The 22,591-nt window shown below is 39.1% G+C and overlaps 1 protein-coding gene across 1 annotated transcript in view; it reads right to left on the bottom strand.

Annotated features, from left to right (window-relative positions):
• NELL2 (neural EGFL like 2) overlaps positions 1-22,591 on the bottom strand; it is a 153,848-nt gene that overhangs the window by 79,606 nt on the left and 51,651 nt on the right. Inside the window, exons 10-12 of the mRNA XM_075059106.1 lie at positions 9,934-10,025; positions 7,059-7,161; positions 3,888-4,016 (exon numbers count right to left, since the gene is read on the bottom strand). Coding sequence (XP_074915207.1) covers positions 3,888-4,016; positions 7,059-7,161; positions 9,934-10,025 — 324 coding nt within the window. The remainder of the gene's footprint in view (positions 1-3,887; positions 4,017-7,058; positions 7,162-9,933; positions 10,026-22,591) is intronic.

The following is a 22,591-nucleotide window of genomic DNA, read 5'->3' as shown; positions in this document are numbered from 1 at the left end:
AAAGCAAGAAATGGAGATGACTTTAACGCTGTGCAAGCGCTGTTCAGCAATAGCTAAAACATCCCTGTTAGCAACACGGTTCTAGTCACAAATCTAAAACACAGCACCATACAGGCTGCTATGAAGAAGATTAACTCCATCCCAGCCAAAATCATTACATGATGTAAAACCACCTCGGTATCAGGCAAAATCCTCTTGATAAAGCAGCAAATAACCAGGTTTTCTCAGATCACGTTCAGTTCTGGTGCTTACAAAGGATTACCGCATTCTTCTGTCTTCTTTCTTGAGCCTACTCTCCTATTTAATCAGCAATCCTTGGCAACACTTCTGAAGTGAAATCAGATTTTGCACAAAGATAGTTGAGCACTATTATTAAATCAGAAAATCGGACTTCAAGCAATCCTTCCAAGTGCAGTCTCCAAAGGGTACAAGCAACACCTCCTCCCCAAACACATCTTTTGAGGACTGCCAAAAGCGCATGACAGTGCATGAAAGCAGCTTAGGTTCAAGGATCTGAGAAGAATACCTAAAGCTGCCATCAAGCAGACTATTTGCAAACCCATCTTATTTGAAATACAGATATATTTCACTCCTCTAGATGCATCAGAATATCTTGATAGCCAAGAGTCACAAACTTTATCCTTCAAAACTTTTTCAGCATAACTCCGCCACCACAAATGCAGTGGGCATTGAACTCTATTTGAAATATCTCCCGGAGGGCGATCATCGGTTTGAGAGCACTGCAGGTGTTGCTTTGGGAGAAACTAATTACACTTCATCAGAACATCTGTTTTTGTAAAACGTTGATGTTGGGTAGGCTGTACACCAAGGATGCTATATTCAAAAGCACCTACACCTGGGCAGCACAGCATAATCCACACCCAACCTGCCCACAAGGTATCTCAAACTGCATAATAACCTGAGGCAGAAAATAGATTTCAGAGTACTTGGAATAAGGCTTACAGCACAAAAATGAAAAATCTCAACTCTTTAAATATTGCTTTAAACAGTCCTCCAAGGGAAAGCTAACTGTGACATAAATATTAACAAATATTATTATTATAAAACAGAAAGGTATCCACCGTAACAGTAGAGGTATCTTGGAAAAGCACCGGTTCTTTCTAGGACAGAAGCCAAACGCTTCTATCATTCAGATGAAATTTATGCAGCTTTTCCAGACCCACAATGAAACCAGCTTTGAATATTTTTGTTCTTCTACCTTAAAGGAGAAGTTCCACCAATGGGAACATCATTACTTCTGTTTATTCTTTGAATTTTGACAGTGCTGAGGCACAAATCAGGATTGTATTTAGTGAAGTTTGGCTCTAACACAGAATCAATTACATCCACTTCTGCAGTATATTTGAAGTTTGTGCAGTGCGAACATAGAAACTGCTATCATACCCATGGGCTCCAGCCATTACAAAAAGCCTTCTCTGAAAGGCTTTGTGTTAACTCAACATTTCTACACTTGGCATTGCTCGTAATTAAAGCCACAATAATGGCACAGCGAAGAAAGGGTATGTGCTGAGAAAGGGAGGTTGGGACCATTCCAGCCTTTCAAGATGAGGGACAGGACTCGGAAAAGACTTGGTGTTAAACTATTGCTATTTTGCCCTTTGCTATTACATTGTTTAATATTAAGGTAAAAGTCGCTTTTGAGAAATAAAAAACTCAGTGCTCAAAGGGACTTTGGGGCTGGAAAAAGGGTTACAATACTGAAAGCACAACTCTGAAGAGACACGGGTATTTCGGTCCCCTGACCTTCCTCTTCCACAAAAACAATCCTAAAGTTTCAATCTGTAACTTCATTTTCCCTCCTTCCAGCATTATGACCTGAACACTCAGTCAGGGATGGCCAGCCAAGGGCAGGTCTGGACCCGTCAACCAAGCATGCATAGGTCAAGTATGGTGCCTACGCTGCAGCTACGGTACGTAACGAACAGCAAAACTGGGCTGTTCTGCCTGCTGGGTTAGCTTCGCCCTCGGCTGGGAGAACCTCATCTGGCCAGGACCCAATCTCAGAAGCTTTGCTCACATGGGCACATCTTCCTAATGGGAATCCGCTATCTTCAATGTGAGCAAGTTGCTCCTGGACTGGACCCTAAATCATACACATTTTTAAGAGGGAGTTTAATGCATCCAAACATAGTAATATCTAATTTTTTTTTAATGTAAATAATGTGTCCCAACCTTTTATTCACTTATGCAAGTTTTTTGAAAGCACTTAAGCAGATTGATAATTACCACCCAGAAACAATGTCATTTGCCCATGCAGAAGCAATCAGGCCAAGAAATCTTTTCAAAAAGCCATCATACTGAATTCAGGCACTGCACAAACTGGTAAATCCACTTACAATACGAATGCATCAGTCTCACATACGATGATCTACTGTGTCCTCAACTAAATATTTCACCACCAATGCTGATCAAAAAGCTTCTTTTGTTTTTTGCTTACGACATGCCTGGCAAGTTCCACACATAGCAACAGACTCTAATTGGAGTAATGTGGAGATCACTAAGAGAGCATAACTTGTTTTTCTGCTTTCATCCAGCAGTGCCGCAGAAAAAAAACCTCCTTAAAGCACCTGATTTCACCATAACTCCATTGCTCCAGTGACCCACTCGAATAGGAAATGGCTGATGAGTTCCCAGAAATGCAGATCTGCAGCGTAAGCCTTGGCAGAATCTCCAGGGACTATGGGATAAAACGTGGCTGATGCTGCAACACAGAACAAGTTTTACTGCAGGTCCTGATGTCAGATGCCTGCTGGGACATGACGAGGGGCAAGGGATTTGTTTCTGCCTGATTTTTAGTTCTACTTCTCAAAACAGGCTTCCATCAGCAGGCTTACCGTAAACATTAAGCAGAGAGGTATGCGAAGCTGAATTAATTATATGCTCCTTTCCTGAAAACAGTCATGGATTCTCAAATCTACATCTACAGATGAGCATTCCCGCCGATGTTAATGCAGCTACTAACTCAAGTAAGCTGCAGGCATTAACTTTTGCAGAGTTCAGCCAAAGGAACAGTCTTAAAAGGCCTTGATTCATCCCATTTAATTGCGCATTGCCAGAGAATAACCCAGGTATTAGGTTGGACTGCAAAGTACCGTAGACTCGCAGATGTTTGACTTTCAATTTAGCAGGCTAAATCTGAACCAAACTGCTTATTAGTCAAAGGCCATCCTGCTGCCAACACTTAAGTTTATGGTAAGAATGCCCTGATAGTACGCTAGTATTATGTGTTTGCAGAATGGGGGTTTTCATGAGGAAGAGCAACAGTTAGCACAAAAGCTAAGAGATTGTGCAGAGGACTTTGGGTCTTGCTGCTGGAGTGGGGATGGGTTTTTTTTTCACAGGATTACACTAGATTGTAAAGACACAAGTTATAGAGGCTTCTCTTCTGATTAACTAGCTTGTGGCTCCCTGATACAAAAAAGAGTAGCTCAAATAATAAATCATTAGTCAGTTTGATTAACAATACTAGTATCTAGTCTATAGAATTTACTTACTTCCTGGGGAGACAGAATGGGAAGAGGCAGTTGTGAAAAGAGAAATTAAATCTTATACTAATAAGCTATTCAAATGGTTGACTTTTAGGTTGCCTGAGTATCTGAACACCACAGAAAAAAAAAGGAAAACTTTCCTATGGAAGCATTTTCTAATTAAAGACCTCAGCCATACTAACTTGCCACTTCATCACTGATCAGACTTTTTCTTTTTTTTAAAGAACTTAACTGGAGAGATAATCATTTTAGTTGATTAATAAGGTGCATATCTAATTCATTGTATTTAATAGGCCTATCCCTCTGACAACTCATGAATCAATACATTCATCCCACAGTAATCTATAAAGCGGAGCTAAGCATCTATACAAGTATTACCTTCACAGTAGGCATTGTCCTCTCGAAGGGCTCGGAACCCGTCTCGGCAGCTACAGACAGCTCTGTCATCTAGGTTTCGGCAGACAGAATGCTCCATACAGTTATGTCCTTCAGTGCAAAAGTCATGGCCTGTACAGAAACAAATATGATTGAGGGTTAAAAAGAATCCAGGGATTACAAAACAACCCTGTCAAAGACAGTCCTATCTTTTTCTCAGTTAGGTCAAAGAATACCTTTCTATTGTCCATGAGATATAGAAAAATAAATTGTACCAAGCATGAAATGGATGAAAGGAGTAGTAAAGGCCACAAGAACAGACTGTCTCTAGGTCTTCGATTCAATTTCAGGTTATGGCATTGATCTAAGGCAGCTGGATAGGAAGCTTGCTTAAATCCCCTTACTGTCTCGTTGTCATTGTTAAGTACTTTTACAGGGCACTTCTTAATTATGTATTTTTCTTTATTTTCTTTTTCTTTTTTTGTTTGGACATTTATAAAAGAGCTGAATAGCTTAGGCACTCAGTAGCTCGTTTACTAGTGGTATTACTTTTTTTCCTAGCGCTTTTTGTTCCCAGGTGTGTTTATAAAATCGTTCCACATTTAACCAAAAGTCTTTCATTAACATTGACCTGCTTTGCTTTTCTTTTCCCCTTATCTCTTCTTTTCAAGCTCCACTGACTGAATACTCTTCCCTGATTGCATCATTTTTTCCAATTCAGAGAAATTTATTTTTAAAATCTCACCTTTTAGCCATCCCTACTTCCTATTTTCCTGGTTTTTCCCCTCCATTTTTCCTGAGTGTGACCATTTTCCATTGCATCTTAATTACAAATTTTTAAGATTCTGAAGTTCTTTTCCAGGCTGGAAAATTTAGATTGGACCTTTCAACTTAGTAGGTTTTTTTAAATTCCTTCTGTTTGCTCTCATGAAATCTAACGCTGCTATGTTTCTGAACACCATTAAATCATCCTTTATTATGCTGAATTCAAGCTGGTTGCAGTAACTGACTTGAAGCTTCCACAATTTCCACGTCTGTCTATAAAGGTGTGGAGCTTGTCTCCCTCATTGTTTTCTCAAGAATTTCATTTGTTTAAAGTTTTCTTCTTTAACTGAAGCATTAGAATTGATCAAGCAGCAGTACTTCACTGTTGTTTTCCAATAACCACTTTCTTCTCTCAAAACCTCCCGCAGAAGAACTGGGGAAGGTGGGTCAGGCTCAGGGGACCAGGACCAGTGTAACAGCAACAGCTCCAGAATGCAAGCTGGAATCAGGCATCTTACAAAACAACAAACAAGTATTTGTTGGCAGTAAAGATTATTACTTTTATCACTCCACCTGGCTTCTGCTTCACATTTTGCTGTGAAAGAGCCTCCACCCCTAACTCCACAGAGATAAGTTAAATGAGCACTTGAAGCAGGACAACAGCAAAGTCTGCTTGGAGCTCAGGTCAGAGAAGTGTTTTGCACTTGGGCAGCTCATGAACAGCGTGAAGCAACACAAACCAAGCAAAACAAGACAAGAGAAACAGAAGAACCCATAAAGGCAGAATATTTTACCACTGAGACCCAGTGGCACGGTCATGATGCAAACATCACAGACCTACTATGATATGAGAGGCTGATGTTTTTCTTTCTCTCTTTCTTTTCTGCTGTGGATTGCCTCACTGTAACCTAGAGATACACTTAGGTAATGTTACTTAAATATTATAATTCACTGTAGCTACCACAGTGCTGTTACCTAACTCAGGACATTAAGAAGCAAAAAGCTCTACACTTCTACTAATGTTAGAGGGTCTTCAATACTCATTGATGGCAGCAGAAGTGTGTGTGTGTCAAGAGCAACCTCTGGCCATGGCGACATCTTCTCTTTGCCTTTTTGTTGTCTTCCTCATCGAAGCCTGAGTTAATGACAAAGCAACAGTCTTATTTTTGGCTTTCCTGGCCTGGATTGGCTTGTATCAGATTTTGACATTAAATAACTAGGAATATACATGTCATCCAGAAAGGGTGAGGGCTTTTCTACCAATTTTTTGGTTATTCTTAAGATTCTCAACAGTTATGTATCAACTGTATTAATAAACAAAATACATGCTGCTGAATAATAGCATACAGCAGCTTCTTGTTTAAAGAATAAGCTCTGTAGTTCATGAGAGGCCAAGCTAGCGTGTTCAGGGAGGATTGAAAATGTTCAGGAAGCACTCATCCAACACATATTAAAATTTTCTAGCGATACCAGGCACAAGAAACGCAGAATTATTTTCTCTAAGCCACTGAAGATTTTATAGGAAATTATCATTTAAAAAATCCTTTTTGATTGTGATAGACTTCAAGACCTATCAACTTCTCTTAAGGTCTTTTCCTCTACTTTCTTATCTCTCTGCTTGATGTGATTAGCCATTTCCTTTGTGTTTGCACTGAGTAGCACAGAAACAACTATAGCTGCACTTTTCTTTTCAACTGAAGTATACCTAAAATCAGCCCAAGAGTCTAACATCTTCTTTCATGCCAGGTATCAATTTATCTTATTTAGCTGTAGAGAAACAGGTGTAGCCACTTGAAGATGCAATTGCTCATAGCTTTGAAGATACCGGTATTAGTCCAGATCAAAAGAGTGGGCTCAAGGCACAGAGCGCTTCCTGCACCTCTCTCCTTTGGTAGGGATCAGGCTGGATGTAACATAAAAAGGTACGCAGCATACAAAAATACTTCCCAAAGCTTCTGCTTCTAGTTGCAGACTACAACCCCAAACAGGTAAACAAGTCACTCCAGTCTTCGAACAACTGCATAGCATGAACAGTTCTCTGAAAGAGACGTCTCAAAGCATCTCAGAAAGGTGCTGGTGAACATGGACATTTCTCCAGTCTCATTTTGTTTGGACGCTGGAGTGAGTGAAGAGTAGAAAATCGCTAATTATGGATATAATTTCTTTGACTTTTCACCCATTTTTGGGTAGAATGAAACACACAATCGTGTTTCACAGAATTTACACTATTAGACATTTTACAAACAATTTTCAGATGTCATGACGCAGATGTTATCTATTCGGTTTCCCAATATTTGCAGTGATTATATCCTATCCTGCATATCCTATTCAAAACAATCAGAAAAAAGTCTATATAAACTATAGGAATGGAAAATTACACTGAGCTTATATATCCCACTATTACCTTACCTTTACAGATTTTGCAGCAACTGTGAGATAAGGGGATCTGTTGAGATTCTGGGCAGTTCAAAGCTGTACAACTGTCCTTGGGAATACGCTGCATTTTGTGGTCCTGTTAAATTGAGGTAACTGATTAATATCGTGAGATAAGAAATAAAGATAAATGATAACTTTAGTGGAGTTTTAGCATTATAATGCACAAGAAAAAAACTACCTCCACCAAACTCCAGGTACCTTCGGAACCATTTGAAAGGACAACATAGCACAATAAAAGCATCAGGAACTCCCCTATACTCAAAACTTCTCAAGCAAGCAAAAGCGTGGCAATAGCTCTCATTCTTCTCTTATCTTAGCTATCAATCAACTTGCCTCAGAAGTTTCTCTTAAAATTATGCCTGAAAGCGTAACAATTATTTCTCAAAAAACTGAGGCAGCAGATTCCAGAATCAAGGGTGCTCATTACAAATACTCTAAAGCAGCTTTTTATTTATACAGCAAGTAAAATCAAACTTGAACATCTCTGATCTCAACGCTGTGGTAGTAACGCTGAAGGAAACTGGCACTGACTCGCTATTAGGAAAGAGAGGGTTTCTCAGCTAAGTTTGGATCAGGCTTCTGGAAATGTCCAACGCCAAGATGGTTTCTGAACATCTTCAGGCACTCAGTGCAGGTCACGCACAATCATCACAGTATGTCCACCCGAAATGCCTGCCTTAGCAATACAGTTAGTGCAGACGTACCACCTTTAGGCTCCCTTGGGCCCTAATTAATGTGTCTTGCAGTGCTCTAGTCATGATAAGGCAAAGACAGAAAACAAGGCAAACAACATGTTCCTCAGAGGCATCTGCCTTAAAATCAGCAATCTAGTAAAAATATGAGCTTACTGATCACAGGACCCTGTATTTCTGCATGCAAGAAAAGTGCCTAAAATCATGCATATGCCATTGCATGTATTATTATTTTGGGTCTAGCATTTAATTATCAATCCTCTTAAAGCATGAAATATAAAGATGAAACATGAACACAATGGCCAATATCAAAATTACTGCTCAAACTTTACTTGAAATAATCTTGACAGAGAAACCAACCCTAACCTGATAATACAGTAAAGCAAACCAGCCACAGATGTGTTGTACACCAGGACAAGCAAAACCCAGCAACACCACAAAAAAAAAAGAAAAAAAAAACCCCTTTGATAGAAATAATATCAATTAGAGTAGCCTGGATTCCATTTAATTCTTTTACAAACTCTAATTTGGAAGAGAATTTTTCATTCACTTGTTTTATAATATTCGAACAGAAAAGTGTGTGCCTATAGCAGGCACAACTGCAGCAGCCAAACAAGACAAAAAATTATGTTTAAAATTACAAGCAGACAAAAAGAAGAAATTCCCGACATTGCCTTGATAACATCATCATAAGCCTTCAAGCACGAAATCAGTACTTGTGCCATTCCTATTAAGACACCTTGGAGCTGGAGTCATTAATTATATTCTTTTATGAGAACTCTGGTACTAATAAAATAGCACCCACTTATGACTACCCAACTGACCAACACAGTTCACAGTATGTGGATTTTCTGCTCCGAATTATGATTCGCAAGGCTGTTCAGCAGAAACTGTATGTACTTTGGTCCTTGAAAAAGCAGCATTTGAATCAGCCAAAGTTGCTGCTTAATATTTCTACCAGGACAGTCAGGCAGCCCACCAGCAAACAAGTATAATCAACAAAATGCAGACCAGCAGAGCCAACAGCAACATTTTGTTCACACGATATTGTACTTGCCAGCTGCAAGAAACACGAGGCACCACCACATAACTTTTGATGGTTGTTAATTATATCCATTGACTAATCACCAAATTCATGTCCCAGGTGTCATGTTAAAAATACAAGCTCACGGTCCTGAAAAGTGTACGACTGAATTCAAAATTATTTCTGGTCAGCTTCTCCTTTCCTTTCTCAAAAGGGTTTCAAAGCACCTACTCCAGGAATTAAGCTCACGAAGATTAAAATCAACAGCAGGAGGACAAAAGTCCTCGGTTTTACTTTGTAAAACACACTTTTTCATAGCTGCATGAAAAAGTTTTGAGATTTCCAGAAACTGGTCCGATAGATAGCTGCAGCATGGCCAGAGGAGTTGTCCTTCTCTCTTCCTCCGCCCTAGAAATGTGTCCTCAGGTTTTCAACTCCACCCCAAAGCATGCAGCTCTCTCACCGGAGGGAATTCCTCCCCATCCCTCCCCCGAAAAGGCAAAGCAGTTTGTGTAATTCTCAACCCGCAGACGTCCCTGGGGTATATTTGGCCCTTAAAGTGCATTTGTGCCTGAAGAGCAGCTCTGTCCGTGCAGCAGGACAAGACTGACTCAACATCAGGCAATTTCTGTTTTACAAATAAAACAACAACCCTGCCTCATTTCCATCACTAGAAACACCAGACACCTGGTGTGCCAGCTCTTTTCTTTCTTTTTCATCTAGCTTTTCCTCTAAGAATTATCCTGAATTTCAAATTATGGCCCCATCACATTCGTGCACCTCTCGTACTTGAGCACATAATTTTGAACAATAACATTGCACATGTGCCAATGGCAGCATAAGGTAGTCTGCTGGGTGTTTTTATTACTGATGATGGAGACGATACCTAAGGAGGAAAGAATGCAGCTTGATTGTCAAGCTGCGTAATCAAAGCTTGTAGCTATGCAAAGTAAATTTATTTGCAAAATTTGATGTGGAACTCAGTAAGACAAAATAAACACGGGACCCCTTAGATGCCTTTTCTGTTGCCACTTCCTAAGGTAGACCTGTCTGTATTTCAAGAGTTTCTTTCAGTGGGACTTTGATATTTCTAACATGCAAGAAATATTTTTCCCATCAACAGTATTCTTACCTTGCACTCAAACAGAACACAGTCCCCTGAGCTTGAATACACAGTTTCTCTTTGTCCTTCAAAGTAGGTTCTGCCTTCAAATACGCACACCGCTTCAGGAGAAAATAAATAAAAAGAAAAAAAACAATGATTTTGTAAAAAAGTGTTAGTACTCTGCTTATAGGACTGATACATTTTCTTAAAGATAACTGCATTTCAAAATAAAAAGATTGAATCAGCTGCAAGAATATTCTAAACCCACCTGTAGGACTCTGGATATCACAAGAAAAAAAAAAAAATCAGAGGAGAAGAAAAAACAAAAAAGCCACAAAAGAACCAGAAAAGCACACATAAGTAGAAGGTAAAGGCTGTTGAAGCGCCGTGGAGCACAGATAGCTACTGAGAGGGCAGAAGAGACGTGTCTCGGGTCACGCCAAGGGAGCTATGACTGCCTTCAACACAGGTCAGGGGCGAAAAGGAAAATGGAGCCGTGAGAGCAGCGTGAGTGGCATTAATAGATAATCAGTTTCTTGAAGAGGAATGTTGCACGATGAAGGGTGATCACTGAAGCCACCTATTCATTTGTTATCACAGCCCTTTGGTGTTTCATCACCCCCCACAGTTATTTAAACACTACATATTTGTATCTTGATTATCCCGGTTATTTACCATTACTGCTGAAGTATATTAGAGCACATTAATTTTATTGTACAGGAACTGACCTTCAGTGACTGCCTTTTTTTTTTTTTTCTCTTCTCACCAACAGAATAGGATCAAGTCTCCAATGATCAAATGACAAAATGACTCCCCTTGGATCGGTGTTTGTTATACCATAACCCAGGCTGGTGCCACTCCTGTGCCCTGGCAGTACTGGGTTTTACAGCAGCGTGCTGACACAGCTCATACCGGATTGCTCACTAAAGTTCCTATTTGGTATTTAAGGGTTACAGAAAATATTTTCACAGCAAACTGTCTTTTTTTTTTTTTTTTTTTAAATGGGTCCATTACTGCAATTACATTATGCAAAGCATAAAGGCTAAGTAATGTAACTGCTAGGTATAGAAAATCGGATGTCTGTCTCTGTTGCTTAGGACACAGTCAAGGCTCATCAAGTAAGCATAATCATGAAATAACAGGAGTAGGTTACCGCTTTCAAGTTCTAGATTACATGTTAGAGGTCTAATTTGCTAATCATTGATTTGGAGATGTAAATCAATTATACTACAATTCATTCACAGAGATTTATCTATTCTGTTTAAATAGACAACAATTTGTAGACAATCTTAAAATATCTAAAAGTACAAGAGTTTTTATTGCGTGACCTATATTAATTACCATTACTGCTGTTATTTTCAATTCTCCTTTACTTTTTCTTTTTTTAACTTGCAGCTCCTTGATTTTACAAACTTACTACTTTGTCAGCATGTAAAAAGACAACTCTTGGAACTGTTGTTGAAAAAGATGTGATGGCCATAGTGACAAAAAAGCTTTTTTCAAATTCCAAAATATGCGTTATACCAAATAAAATATAAAGTATCTTGTGTGATATAGGCCTGCATAGCACTTTCAAGAAGTAATATCACAGCACGTTGCAACATTCCGAATCCCATGAATAGCAGAGTTTGCAGTCAGACTTAATAAAGAAAGTACAGAAAAGAGCCACAGGAGAGAGTCCTAGGGCTAAAAGAATGAGAAAGTTTGTACAACATCCACAAAGAAAGGTCACAAAGAGTCAGAAAAGCTCAATACAGTGCCTCTCTCCTCTCCCAGAAAACAAGCTCTTCTGGAAGGAAGTATGTGGAAAAAAAATCTATATAAATCTTTACTGAGGACTAGCAGATCTTGAATCCAGACAGGACAAGGCAATCATCCAGTCATATATATCATCTCCTATGTATTACAGGCCATGACACTAAACTGAAATACTCATATATTAAGCCCTTTCCCTTGCTCCATACATTTCAAGCTTCTAAGAACTACATGTGACAGGAAAAATGAAGTATGGCAATGCCTGAGGACCACACAATGGCAACGGACTGATAACATCCTCATGTTTCCAACAGGCAGACTATGCCTGTTCACAGGGAAGACAAAAGACATCAAAATCACCATCATTCTGTCTTGGAAGAAAACACTCTCCTGAAGCCAAAATACTCTTAACAAATGAATAAGACCACCCAGGCATCTTAAAAAAAAAAAAAAAATTAAAAAATTATCCAGTATCCATGTTACCTCAAAGCATAGTCCACTGAATCCAGTCACCTTACCAATGGCAACAAACCTCTGATTCTTCAGAAAAAAACTTAGAAAATAATGTACACAGCAAAGAACACATCCAGCCTAGTGTGAAATCACGAAGTTATTTCTTGACTCCACCAACAGCCTTCGGAATTCTTGGCACATGAAACCATCGTAATGCAGGGAAGCAGTATCGCAAACACTTGTTTTCAGCAAGAAAATCAATTCTTCTCCACAAAGCCTTGGAAAAAAGAAAAACTTACAAATTCTGGGGCTGTGAGAGATGGCTCTGCCTAGACAGCCCTTGCCCCTTTCCCGTGTGTCTTCATACACTCGAAGATTGTTTCTCAAAGGCAGACTGCATGTTTAAAGACACTTGCTTGTGTGGGTTCCAGAAGTTTCAAGCAGTGAATCACAGACACTAGCATCTCCACCTCCACAACCACAACACCTGGCCATCATGCAGCTAAGAAAATTACATCTCTTTCATTGAATTCCCCTAAATAAACATTTCCAAGTACTGGATTTTGCTGTGGCTTTGTCAGCAAGGTTATAAAGCCCCCAGGTATCAGGGACCTGCCTATACAGAATGACCAAACTATGTTTAAGGAAAGAGAGAAAACCCAACAAACAATAAATGGCCAATTGAAAAACTAAATTGAAACTAAATTGAAAACCTGTTAACCTGAATAATCTGAACACAAGCCCAAGCATGTCTTCTTATGGACTGCTGCTCTCATTGACCACATTCAAAAGGGACATTTCTTCTTAAACATCTTCCAAATCAACAGTACCTGGATTATTTCTTTCCTACTAGTGTTCTCTAAAACATGAAGTATTCCACCGTATTTGGGCAGCTCCTTCCATTAAAAAGCAGCAAGAACTAAGGTACACTCTGAAGCTCTAATTCCGAGCACTATCACTTAGTTTTTCTCTTCTTATCTACGCTAATTGAGCCAAATGAGCTTACAAAAATCACGTGGGCCACTTCATCTATGCCAGTACCACTGGCTTCACGTTTATTTAACAAGACAGATACCAGTGGGTTTAGCAATGGTCTAAGTTTGCCAGTGCACACTGCCTTTTCTTCTCCAATACTCCCATAAATGCTTCTGTCTCTTCCCTGTTCTCTTGCCAGCCCGCTCTTCCGCTGCCCACAGGAGGCATCCTGCCAGACAGCAAAGGGCACATTTTCATCAAGCTACCTGAAGGCTTCTAAAAACTTTTACTCCAAGGTTGTCCGGTTAGGTGAGCACTGAGGACACTTGGAAAGATTTCTAGAAAGACAAAGCTACCAATTTTCTGCTGTCCCACTTTCCTCCTAAGACAGTGGGATCCACATCCCAGGCACTGTGGAACAGAACGTTCCTCCTAGCTCCTGACAGCAACTGTCACAGCCAGTACACATCCCATGATGGTGGTGTTTCACATCTTTATTTTCCTTTAGAAATAAAGATATTTCAACAACATGAACATCTGGACTAGAATTGTGTAATTGGAAAGTCCGGATTTAATTTCTGCTTGGCTAGATGCTTCCCAGGATACTGTGATTAGTTTGTGATTGGTATGTCTCTGGGGAAACATATCATCTTTCATCTTCCTAAGTCCTTTTATTCGACAGACTGAGTCACAGTCAAGAAATTACCTGATGATTAGTTGTGCCAGAACTCGATAGTTATTGCCTATGTCGGATTTCATCTACAGCTGAATTACATCAACCATTTCCTCTTGCCATCAAACCGGCACATCCCCCCAGTACCTAAAACAAAGTATGTTTTTCAAAGCACGTTTTTCTCAGAAGATGAAACAGGTAGTCTACAAAACCCACTAGGAAGTTTGACTACTCTCCATATATTTGTATACAAAAGGTGATCAAATATTACAATATTATCAGCAAGGTCTGCTTATATCCCCACTACTAATTTACACAGAAGTAGTGATAATACAACTATTCCCTGTAGTACCATTTAACACATTGTGATAACATGGCATCTTCTCCATATTCAACCAGTGAAAGGAATCGTTCAGGAGCCCACTGGCTGTTGTGTTCGCTCAGTGAATTATCAACAGTTTGTCAAACCAGCACTTCTGTTTCACAACCCTTTCTTCTTCCCACTGGCTTGCAAATGGCACTTTCCTTCTGCATTTCTTAAAATGTCCATGCAAAATCCATGACCCAGCTAACTCCTGCCTTCTGTTCACTGAGTTCACAGGATTTCATTTAGTACATTTTCTCACTTCTGTGTTTATCACCTTTGCTATCTAGATTGTGTATGCCGTCCTCTGAGAAATGCATGTACACTTCCCTGTGGTATCTAAGCTGATTTTGATTCAGACTCATCACCAAGGAAAAGCAGAAAGTTTGGGTCATTGGTGAACTCCTCAAATCACTTTATTTTCTTGTATTCATAAATGCCCTATGAGTGGCAGATGTGACTTGAAGTTTTGTGAAATTTGTCAGCAATTATGGAGTAAGAGTTAAATCTGGTAGTTAAGTCTATGTCGCTGCATTCTTTGTTCACATATGGTGGTGTGTGAGGGGAAAAAAAACCCACCAAAAATAAGCATACCAAAAAACTCCCTGTCTCATTCATTTAATTTTCCAACTTCCTCCTTGGAATCTCCTTGATTACATTTTCCACTCTTCAGAGATCGAGGCTTAGGCATTGTGTAAGTCCCATTAATCCTACTTTGCAAGCTTACATAGTGCAAAACCTCTGTGTGGCTTTATCCTTAGAAATACACACAGAGATAATGGTCACCTTTCATTAATTTCTCTCTCAACTGCCACACCATTACTAGGCATTGGTCTCACCCCTTTCTCATTTATCTTTGCAGGGATTCAGGCATTATTTCTTTGCTCGTTTTCTGGAGAGTACAAGTTCCTCTGTTACTGCAGTCAGGGAGACTGGACACTTGCTTTATTTCATGCCATCTCCCCTCAACAATTCAAAATTATTCCAGATTTCAAGCTGGAAAATATATTGCTAATTTTTCCAGTCAATCACTGCTAAAAAGCTGCATATATATGCTTCTGCTTCCTCAGCTGAAAAAACGAAAATCTGTTTTGAATTTTCCTAATGATAAGGAATCAATTACTATTTGTATCTTATTTCTTGTTCACCAGAAATGCTAAATGTCTCTATTACACTGAAAACACGAACTCGTTGTTTTACAGTACTTTTACAATCATTTAAGAGCATCTGCCGTGTGAGCCACCTCCAACAACACTAACAGGCTGTTTAGTCACATTGGCAAGAAGTCAATCTAAAATTACAAATTCTTTCACCTACTTCTCATGTTTCCTGTATTTCCATCAACTACTATGGGGAAATGACATAATTCATCTATCCTGTGTGTTCTTGCTGGGAAGTCTTCTGTAGAATTCATCTGAGCCCTAGAATGAGGGCTCCTTGAGGCGTCTTTAAAGACTAAAAAAAGCAATCTGAACACTGAAAAAGCACATCAAAATGTGACTAAAAACTCTGTTTTGCTGAAGCAAACAGACCTGACAGATGAAGTAAAACTTTTAAAGCAGGCTGCTGGACAGGGAGTCTGGGAAAGAGCTTGCAACCAATCAAAGCCAACAGACATCACATTGCACAAAGGGAGCTGTCTCCAGTTAAGCAAAGATCCAATCTGGACAACGTGTTTGATGTCAGCTTCTCTTAAAAATGGCATTATTGCTACCCATACTGCAACTTTAGCTTGGTTAAATATGGCAGCCAAAATATTTCTACTGACAGACATGCACAACTTTGGCTTTAGAGCAATGGACCATATTCTGCTTGTCAAACAGAACTGGAATATTTTGGACTAAGCATAGGATTTTGAAAACTTGGACATGACCAAAGCGATCAAAATGCCCATCCATTTTACGCTGAATTAACTATGTTGGCCACCCGATACTCAAGCAACTTTTGCAGCAAAATGTGAAACAATAAAATCAAATGCCAAGACAAAAGCCTTAGAGGGTGTCAAGAGAAGAAAAGCAATTAAGGTTAATATTAATTATATGACCACTGTATTACAATTATATTAAAGGTTTATAAATAGCACAACAGTCTGCAAGACAAAAAGAACTCCAATGCAAACATTACGTGCCCACTTAATCCTCATAAAAGTGGGATTAGACATTATTTGATGGAGTCCTTATGTAAGCTATTCGCAATAGTAGTGACATAGTTGTATCTTAGTAAAGGTGCAAATAGGTATTTTATCAAATGCCGACAGCTACTAATGATGGGGAAATTTCTGCTTCAGTTCCACCTTCTCTCAGCTGGACTGCTGGGATAACTGTAAAAGGTGCTTTTCTGAAAACTTTGTTAAGAGGAAAATTGTGCAGTGTAGAAAAATAAATACACACCTCCCTAAAACACCTTATACTTCATGACAAGCTTAAACTTGCACATACACCCATCAGAAAGCCTCAAGTCACGGAGATCCATATGGAAGATGAAATCCAATTAATTGATTAGGACTGAGTGGTGGGAATTTCTAAACTAATGAAGAACTGCTAAAGACCTGCACCCTTTTGAGTCACTATTTAAAATCTGAGAGGTAAACGGTTATCACCCATCAGCATTAATTTACTATATAAAAAGCAGGTTGCATTCTCCATTGCCATGCCATAAGACCACCCACGGATGCGATGAGGGAGGACACCTACTCCTGCAACAGCCCTTTACATGGGGTAACTCTTACTCTGCTCCACAGAGACTTCAAACAGGGCGGGGGGAAGAAATAAAGCATATTGCGATACTACCCATATTTTTGCCCAGATTTGCCATGCAATACCTTTCAACGACACGTTTCTGCCCATGACTAGTGAGATGGTTGCTTTCTGCAATGTCTGCAGACACAGATCGTGTGAGCATATTCAGTAAAAGGCAAGTACCTCTGAATGGCCGCACCTTCAGAGATTTTGACAGCGTTTCATTTGACAGCCTTAAAATACATCCTATGCAACTAGCAAAAGTACTCAATTCACTGCAAAATAGTAAAAGGGGCATTTCTTTGCGTGAAAATCACTTGGAGGCAACATTTCCATGCTCCCAAGCCATAGAGATTCCAAATAGCTTCTTCTCCAAAAATTTGCCCCATTATTTAAGCACCCCTAGACCACGCCCGTATCTGAGTGACTGTCGGGGACCCTGCTGATGCTCCCGTTCTCAACCAGACTCTCCTTGGCCCAGAACAACTTCCACAGATGCTTTAGCTAGAAATTCTGCACCATGACTTTACTGCACGAGCCTCCATGGTGATGGCACGACTTCTTGTGACCTGGCATCACATAGCTCCATTTTACTGTATTTACTTTCCTCCCTAATCCAAGTGCTTTCACTCCCCCTACAAATGGCAGCCCCTTGTTAACTTGGATATTACAGTAATAATCACGTATGCCTTATTTGCATTATGGCACAGGCCAGTCTAATGTGTCTAGACGTTCCCAGGAGCGGATTAGTGCACAGATGGAGCACCGCATCTCTTGCTGTTGTTAGATCTCAGTTCTTTCCAAGCACCTGCATCAAGGTCCACCCAGCAACTGAACAGGGTTTCATGCTCCCAACTCTTCCTCCAAGCGTTTTTGTTCCCGCATAAGGAATCTGCCCATCCTCCCGTCCCTCTTCCGAGATGCATCATCTTCCTCCCTCACTTCAGCCGGAATGACAGGATTAGTTGGCGTAATCACAAACACTCCAGAGAACTCTACTTAACGTTCTTAAGCTAAGTCCTTAGCATTAGTTCAGTGAAAGGCTTTTTAACACATAGACAGCAAGGTAAACACATTTTGGAAATCTTGATTAAAGTCAGTTATGCAAATGGGCTTTCCAAATTTGTTATATACTCACTCTCATCATTCATTATCAAATAGCATTTAATCAAAAACTAATCTAAAAAAAAATCAGGTGCTACCAATAGAGTTGGAATTTTTCAAAAGACAACTTTAAATAGAAACCTATGTACCCCTGACATCACACCCCTGTTCCTCAAGGCTGCCAGAAGTTACTGTTATCCATTGTGCATTCCCAAACAACACAATACTTCATGTCTAAAGTCAGTTCAGGATTTGAAATAATTAAAAATGTAAAAGTGGCTGGAACAGATGTTCACAGATTCTGCTTTGTCATAGCTAATTTCTCCAGAGTGCATCTGTTGATGCTCCAACCCAGTCACACAAAAACACTAAGCTAGAGTTCATACCAACTGTTAATGGGACTATTCCTTTTTTGTTTGGGAACTAGATCAATGAGGGAAAGCCTCAGAGTCACTGATGATACAAAAAAAATTATGTATTATATCTATGTTAACACTCCTATTGTCTTCAGGGGGACCTCTCCAGACATTAGACTCAGATTTCTCGTGCTTGTGCAACCAGGTGTTTGTCTATATGGGGCTGTGGTGTATGCCAGTCTCTAGGAGAGCTGCAATACTTTCATCTTACTGATGCCAGCCAACTCACTTTTTTTCCTTTTCCTTTGTCTACCACTACCTTTGTATGGAAACCAAGAATCAGAAAGCACTGTTAAAAAAAAGATTTCATTTTCAATTATCACCTATTAGCATAAAACCTGCATAAGGCAAAGTACAATTCTGCAATTTCAATGGCACAGAAAAGAAGTAGGTACATCTTTAACTGTAATTCGTTTCATTACCAAGAACCTCAGAAATGACTGGACTGGGTTAAATAGCATTAAGAGAAAAAGCTTAATGAATTTTATGAAACCTGTTCTCACTGTTTTTCATTCTTTTCAAGCCCTTGAACACCTGAGAGAAAAACAGCAGTTTGCATTGACAAATTCTTGAATTTGTTTTCAATATATTATTAGCAAAGACCTTGCTTTCTTTAGCTGCAGAGATCTAGTATAGATATTTAGTAGAATTGTAAAGGAACAGTGGATGTATGATGATCAAACTTGACAGATAAGAAATTTGGGGTCTTGTCCCAGCAAGAACAAGTACTGTCTTTCCTGTGGAACAGTCTAGTTTTGTTAGAGGGAACTTTATTGGGACTGAGAAAATGAACCCACCTGTGATCACATCACCTCAATACATGGGGAATACTTCACTATTTCCACAATAAATGTGAGGAGCAAACAACCATAATGGTTAAACAATGCTAACACAATAGGAGTAAACATCTTGAGAGAAAGAAAAAAGAAAATTTTTTCAAATCTTGAATAAATATCAGTAACTCGGTATGTATGCAGGACAGAATCCTGACTGTGAAAGAAGGTATAGCCCATAGTGCCAACAGCTCATGAACACCTTGCCAGAAGTGCAGAGACACACCTGAGAGAGAAGCCTGACAGGACAATGACTCATTTATTTTAGTTCTCCCTTACTCTCCCCGCATCTTTTTTCTCTGTATCCAGTGTCTTACCCTCTTCTCTTACACTTAAATTGCCAAATCCTGCAGATCAGAGGACTGTCTTTTGTGTGTGCAGTAACTAGACTGATGGCTCTTCGTAACAGCAGGGTTTTAAAGGTACCTTAGTACAAATAATTAATAGGGATAACAAGTAGAGCTACTTAAATAAATTTGCTCACTGCATCTACCCACTTCCAAGTCAACCATGGTCTGCTAAGAACTGCACTCTAAAAGGCAGCATCCAGTTTGTTTTGCAATATGACCTTCAAACTTCTGGCAGGGGAAAAAATGCAAAGGGCTGTCATTCCCCAAGGGAGACAGTTTCTTCTGTTCCACAAAATATTTTATTTCAACAGCCACCTTAGGATTTTATTTAACAGACCTTGACATCTGTCCACATATGTTTAGAAGTTAGACTTCAAAACATAGAATTTTATTGGAAAGAACGAAGGACAGGGCTCTTGCTGTCCATGATCAATTGTCAGCAAGAAAGAATGATTGGGACTTGCTTTAAACAGTAGTGGTAAATAGCTTCCTAGATGATAAAAGACTGTTGCAAGGTACATACAGACTAGTTTTCAGAGTACAGCAGAAGCCACGGTGAGGATTTTTAATCTGTTTGCCCACACTGTAAGAATCAACCTGTTATTTCCATTAAGTTGTCATGGGACTCAAGATGTCACACCGGGAACAGGAGCAAAGGTACAAATATGTGAATCAAGATGGTTGAACTGATGCATGAAAAAGAGGATGTGATTCCTTTATTTACATGTCTATTTTAATTTTCTATTTTTTTAAAATGTATTCACTTATTCCCACATTTCTTCATAGCAACTCTGCAGTAAAATACTGCAAAATCAGTAAAATGAAAAATTAGTGGTTAGGTGCTTAAACCATACTACCAACTCTATACATACAGAGCCACAGAAGATGTTGGACAAGATTTAAGCACTCTGAAATCATATTCTACTACTATTAAGAAGCCTGTCTGAGAACTCGCAACAACCATATGCAAGACTGTTAACTCTTTTATGCTATACTCAGATCTGATTTCTCATTTAGGTGCCTTGAGGATCTAACAAAGCTTATGGCATGATGGAAACATCTACAAAACAACCTCCCTCTTCACAAGCCTGTAAAATGTGCCTAGAGATGATGCTGCACTTTGGTGAATACAAATATAACCCGAAGAAACATCTTAAGGAAATAATACCTCAATTTACATCTCTTTGTCAAAGTAATAACGATATAAGGAGAATCATGCCAGTTCATCTTTCCTACCTTCAAAGTATTTGATGCACTCCCTCACTAGAAATAACAGGTATGTGCCTATTTCCTAGATGAGGTAAGCATATTTTCCGGCTTTGCTTTCCAGATAGAAAAAAAAAAAAAATCTGATAATTGAAACCAGGCATTTTCTGCCCCAATTCATTACATCAAACAACAATGTCACTGTAATACCATTCTAACACTACTATATATAAGTATATACTGGCCATCAGAAAGAAGCAAGGTAAAAAAAGCTCTTCTTCACCATAATAGCTCATGACAATGCAAAACAACAAACCTAATAACATCTTCAAATTTATTTACCTATTAGGGGAAAAAAATCTAGATGTTAAATAATTTTCAAGGATTTTAACCAAATGTCATCAATTATAAATAAAATGAAATCTGGGAAAACAGTCAAAATCATACTTGAAAAAAGTTTACATAAACTTCTTCCAAGAGCAACCAGAGGAGTATCAGAATTTTCATTTCCAAGCAGAAAGTTACAGAAATCATTTCAACAAGTAGTGGGAAAAAAAAGACTAGTTAGCTACTCCATACAGGCAGTATGGATGGTCAACTACCCTCCCAAACAAATGGACAGAGCTTTCTCTTTAGTGGAAACTGGTACCAAATAAAACCCCTCCAAAAAGGCAAAAATTAGTAATAACACTCTCTATATTGGCAAAGATGCAGAACATTGATACAAAAACACAAAAATCATTGTAGTAGATTTAGTGCTATGCCCGGTACAGTGAAGAAAGCAAATAGCAGAAACTCTTCAAATAAAGAGGACTGAAATAATTGTTTGGAAAGGAACAGATGAGGAAAGTATGAGAAAGGACTGGTACACCATATCTGCTGAGATTTCAATTTTAAAGTTGTGGCTCACGTGGGACAAAGTGGCCGTTATTTGAAGCCAAATATATTTTATGAGCTGACAGATGTAGAAACAGTGATCGATAACAGCCTGGAGGTCAATACATCACACTTCAGATATCTGCAAGTGATGGCTAGAAGTAAGCCAAGCAGTAGAAGGCTTTATTCACTACATGTTTCCACTGGAAAAATTTCAAACTTCTGCAGTCCAAAAGACTGAAAGCCACTGGTTTAAATCATTATCTTTACAAAAAGACAAATAAAGGATAAGAGTATACATCATTTTATATTAATCTCACTGAATCAACTTCACTCATATTTTAGCATCCCTTCCTTAGACTGCCAGGGAAATAACATCACATTATTGATGGTTTTGTGGTGGGGTTTTGTCAGTATTTTATTTATTGAGTTTCAGCCTTCGCAACCTTCCAATTTTTTCATTTCACATGACATAGGCACTGTCAGAAAACTGTACGTGTGCCGCCTTTTACATTCCTAGCAGTGTCGCCCCTAGGCCAACTTTCCACTCAGATGACCCTTGTCAGTGTGGCAATCCTGTTACAAACAAGAGTATATCAGGTGCAAACTGGTCTTTGCAAAACTGTACAGCTCTCAACAAGCCATGAATCTCGTTTGGTTGGTTGAGTTTTGATATTTTGCTCTATTCAGCTCCATGACCTGCCTTCTGCCTCCAACTTGTTACTTTTCTGTGACCTTGTCCAAAACCTGGCATTTTGGTGTCTTTAGCTAAAGCCAAATTCTGCTCTTTTCAGAACACATGCCCATTAAAGACCATTATTACAGGTACTACAGAAATTTGCAAATCTACAGAGAAAAAGCTCCAGGCAGAAACTACAACATCAGCTACAAGCTGCTGATTTGGCAACATGCTCCTGGATATGAGACCAAAAAATAATAAGA

This window comes from Buteo buteo, chromosome 28, assembly GCF_964188355.1.
Source record: "Buteo buteo chromosome 28, bButBut1.hap1.1, whole genome shotgun sequence".
NCBI classification, from domain to species: Eukaryota; Metazoa; Chordata; class Aves; order Accipitriformes; family Accipitridae; genus Buteo; species Buteo buteo.
Note: the sequence above shows the minus strand (reverse complement) of the source record. Positions and strands in the feature narration are given on the sequence as shown.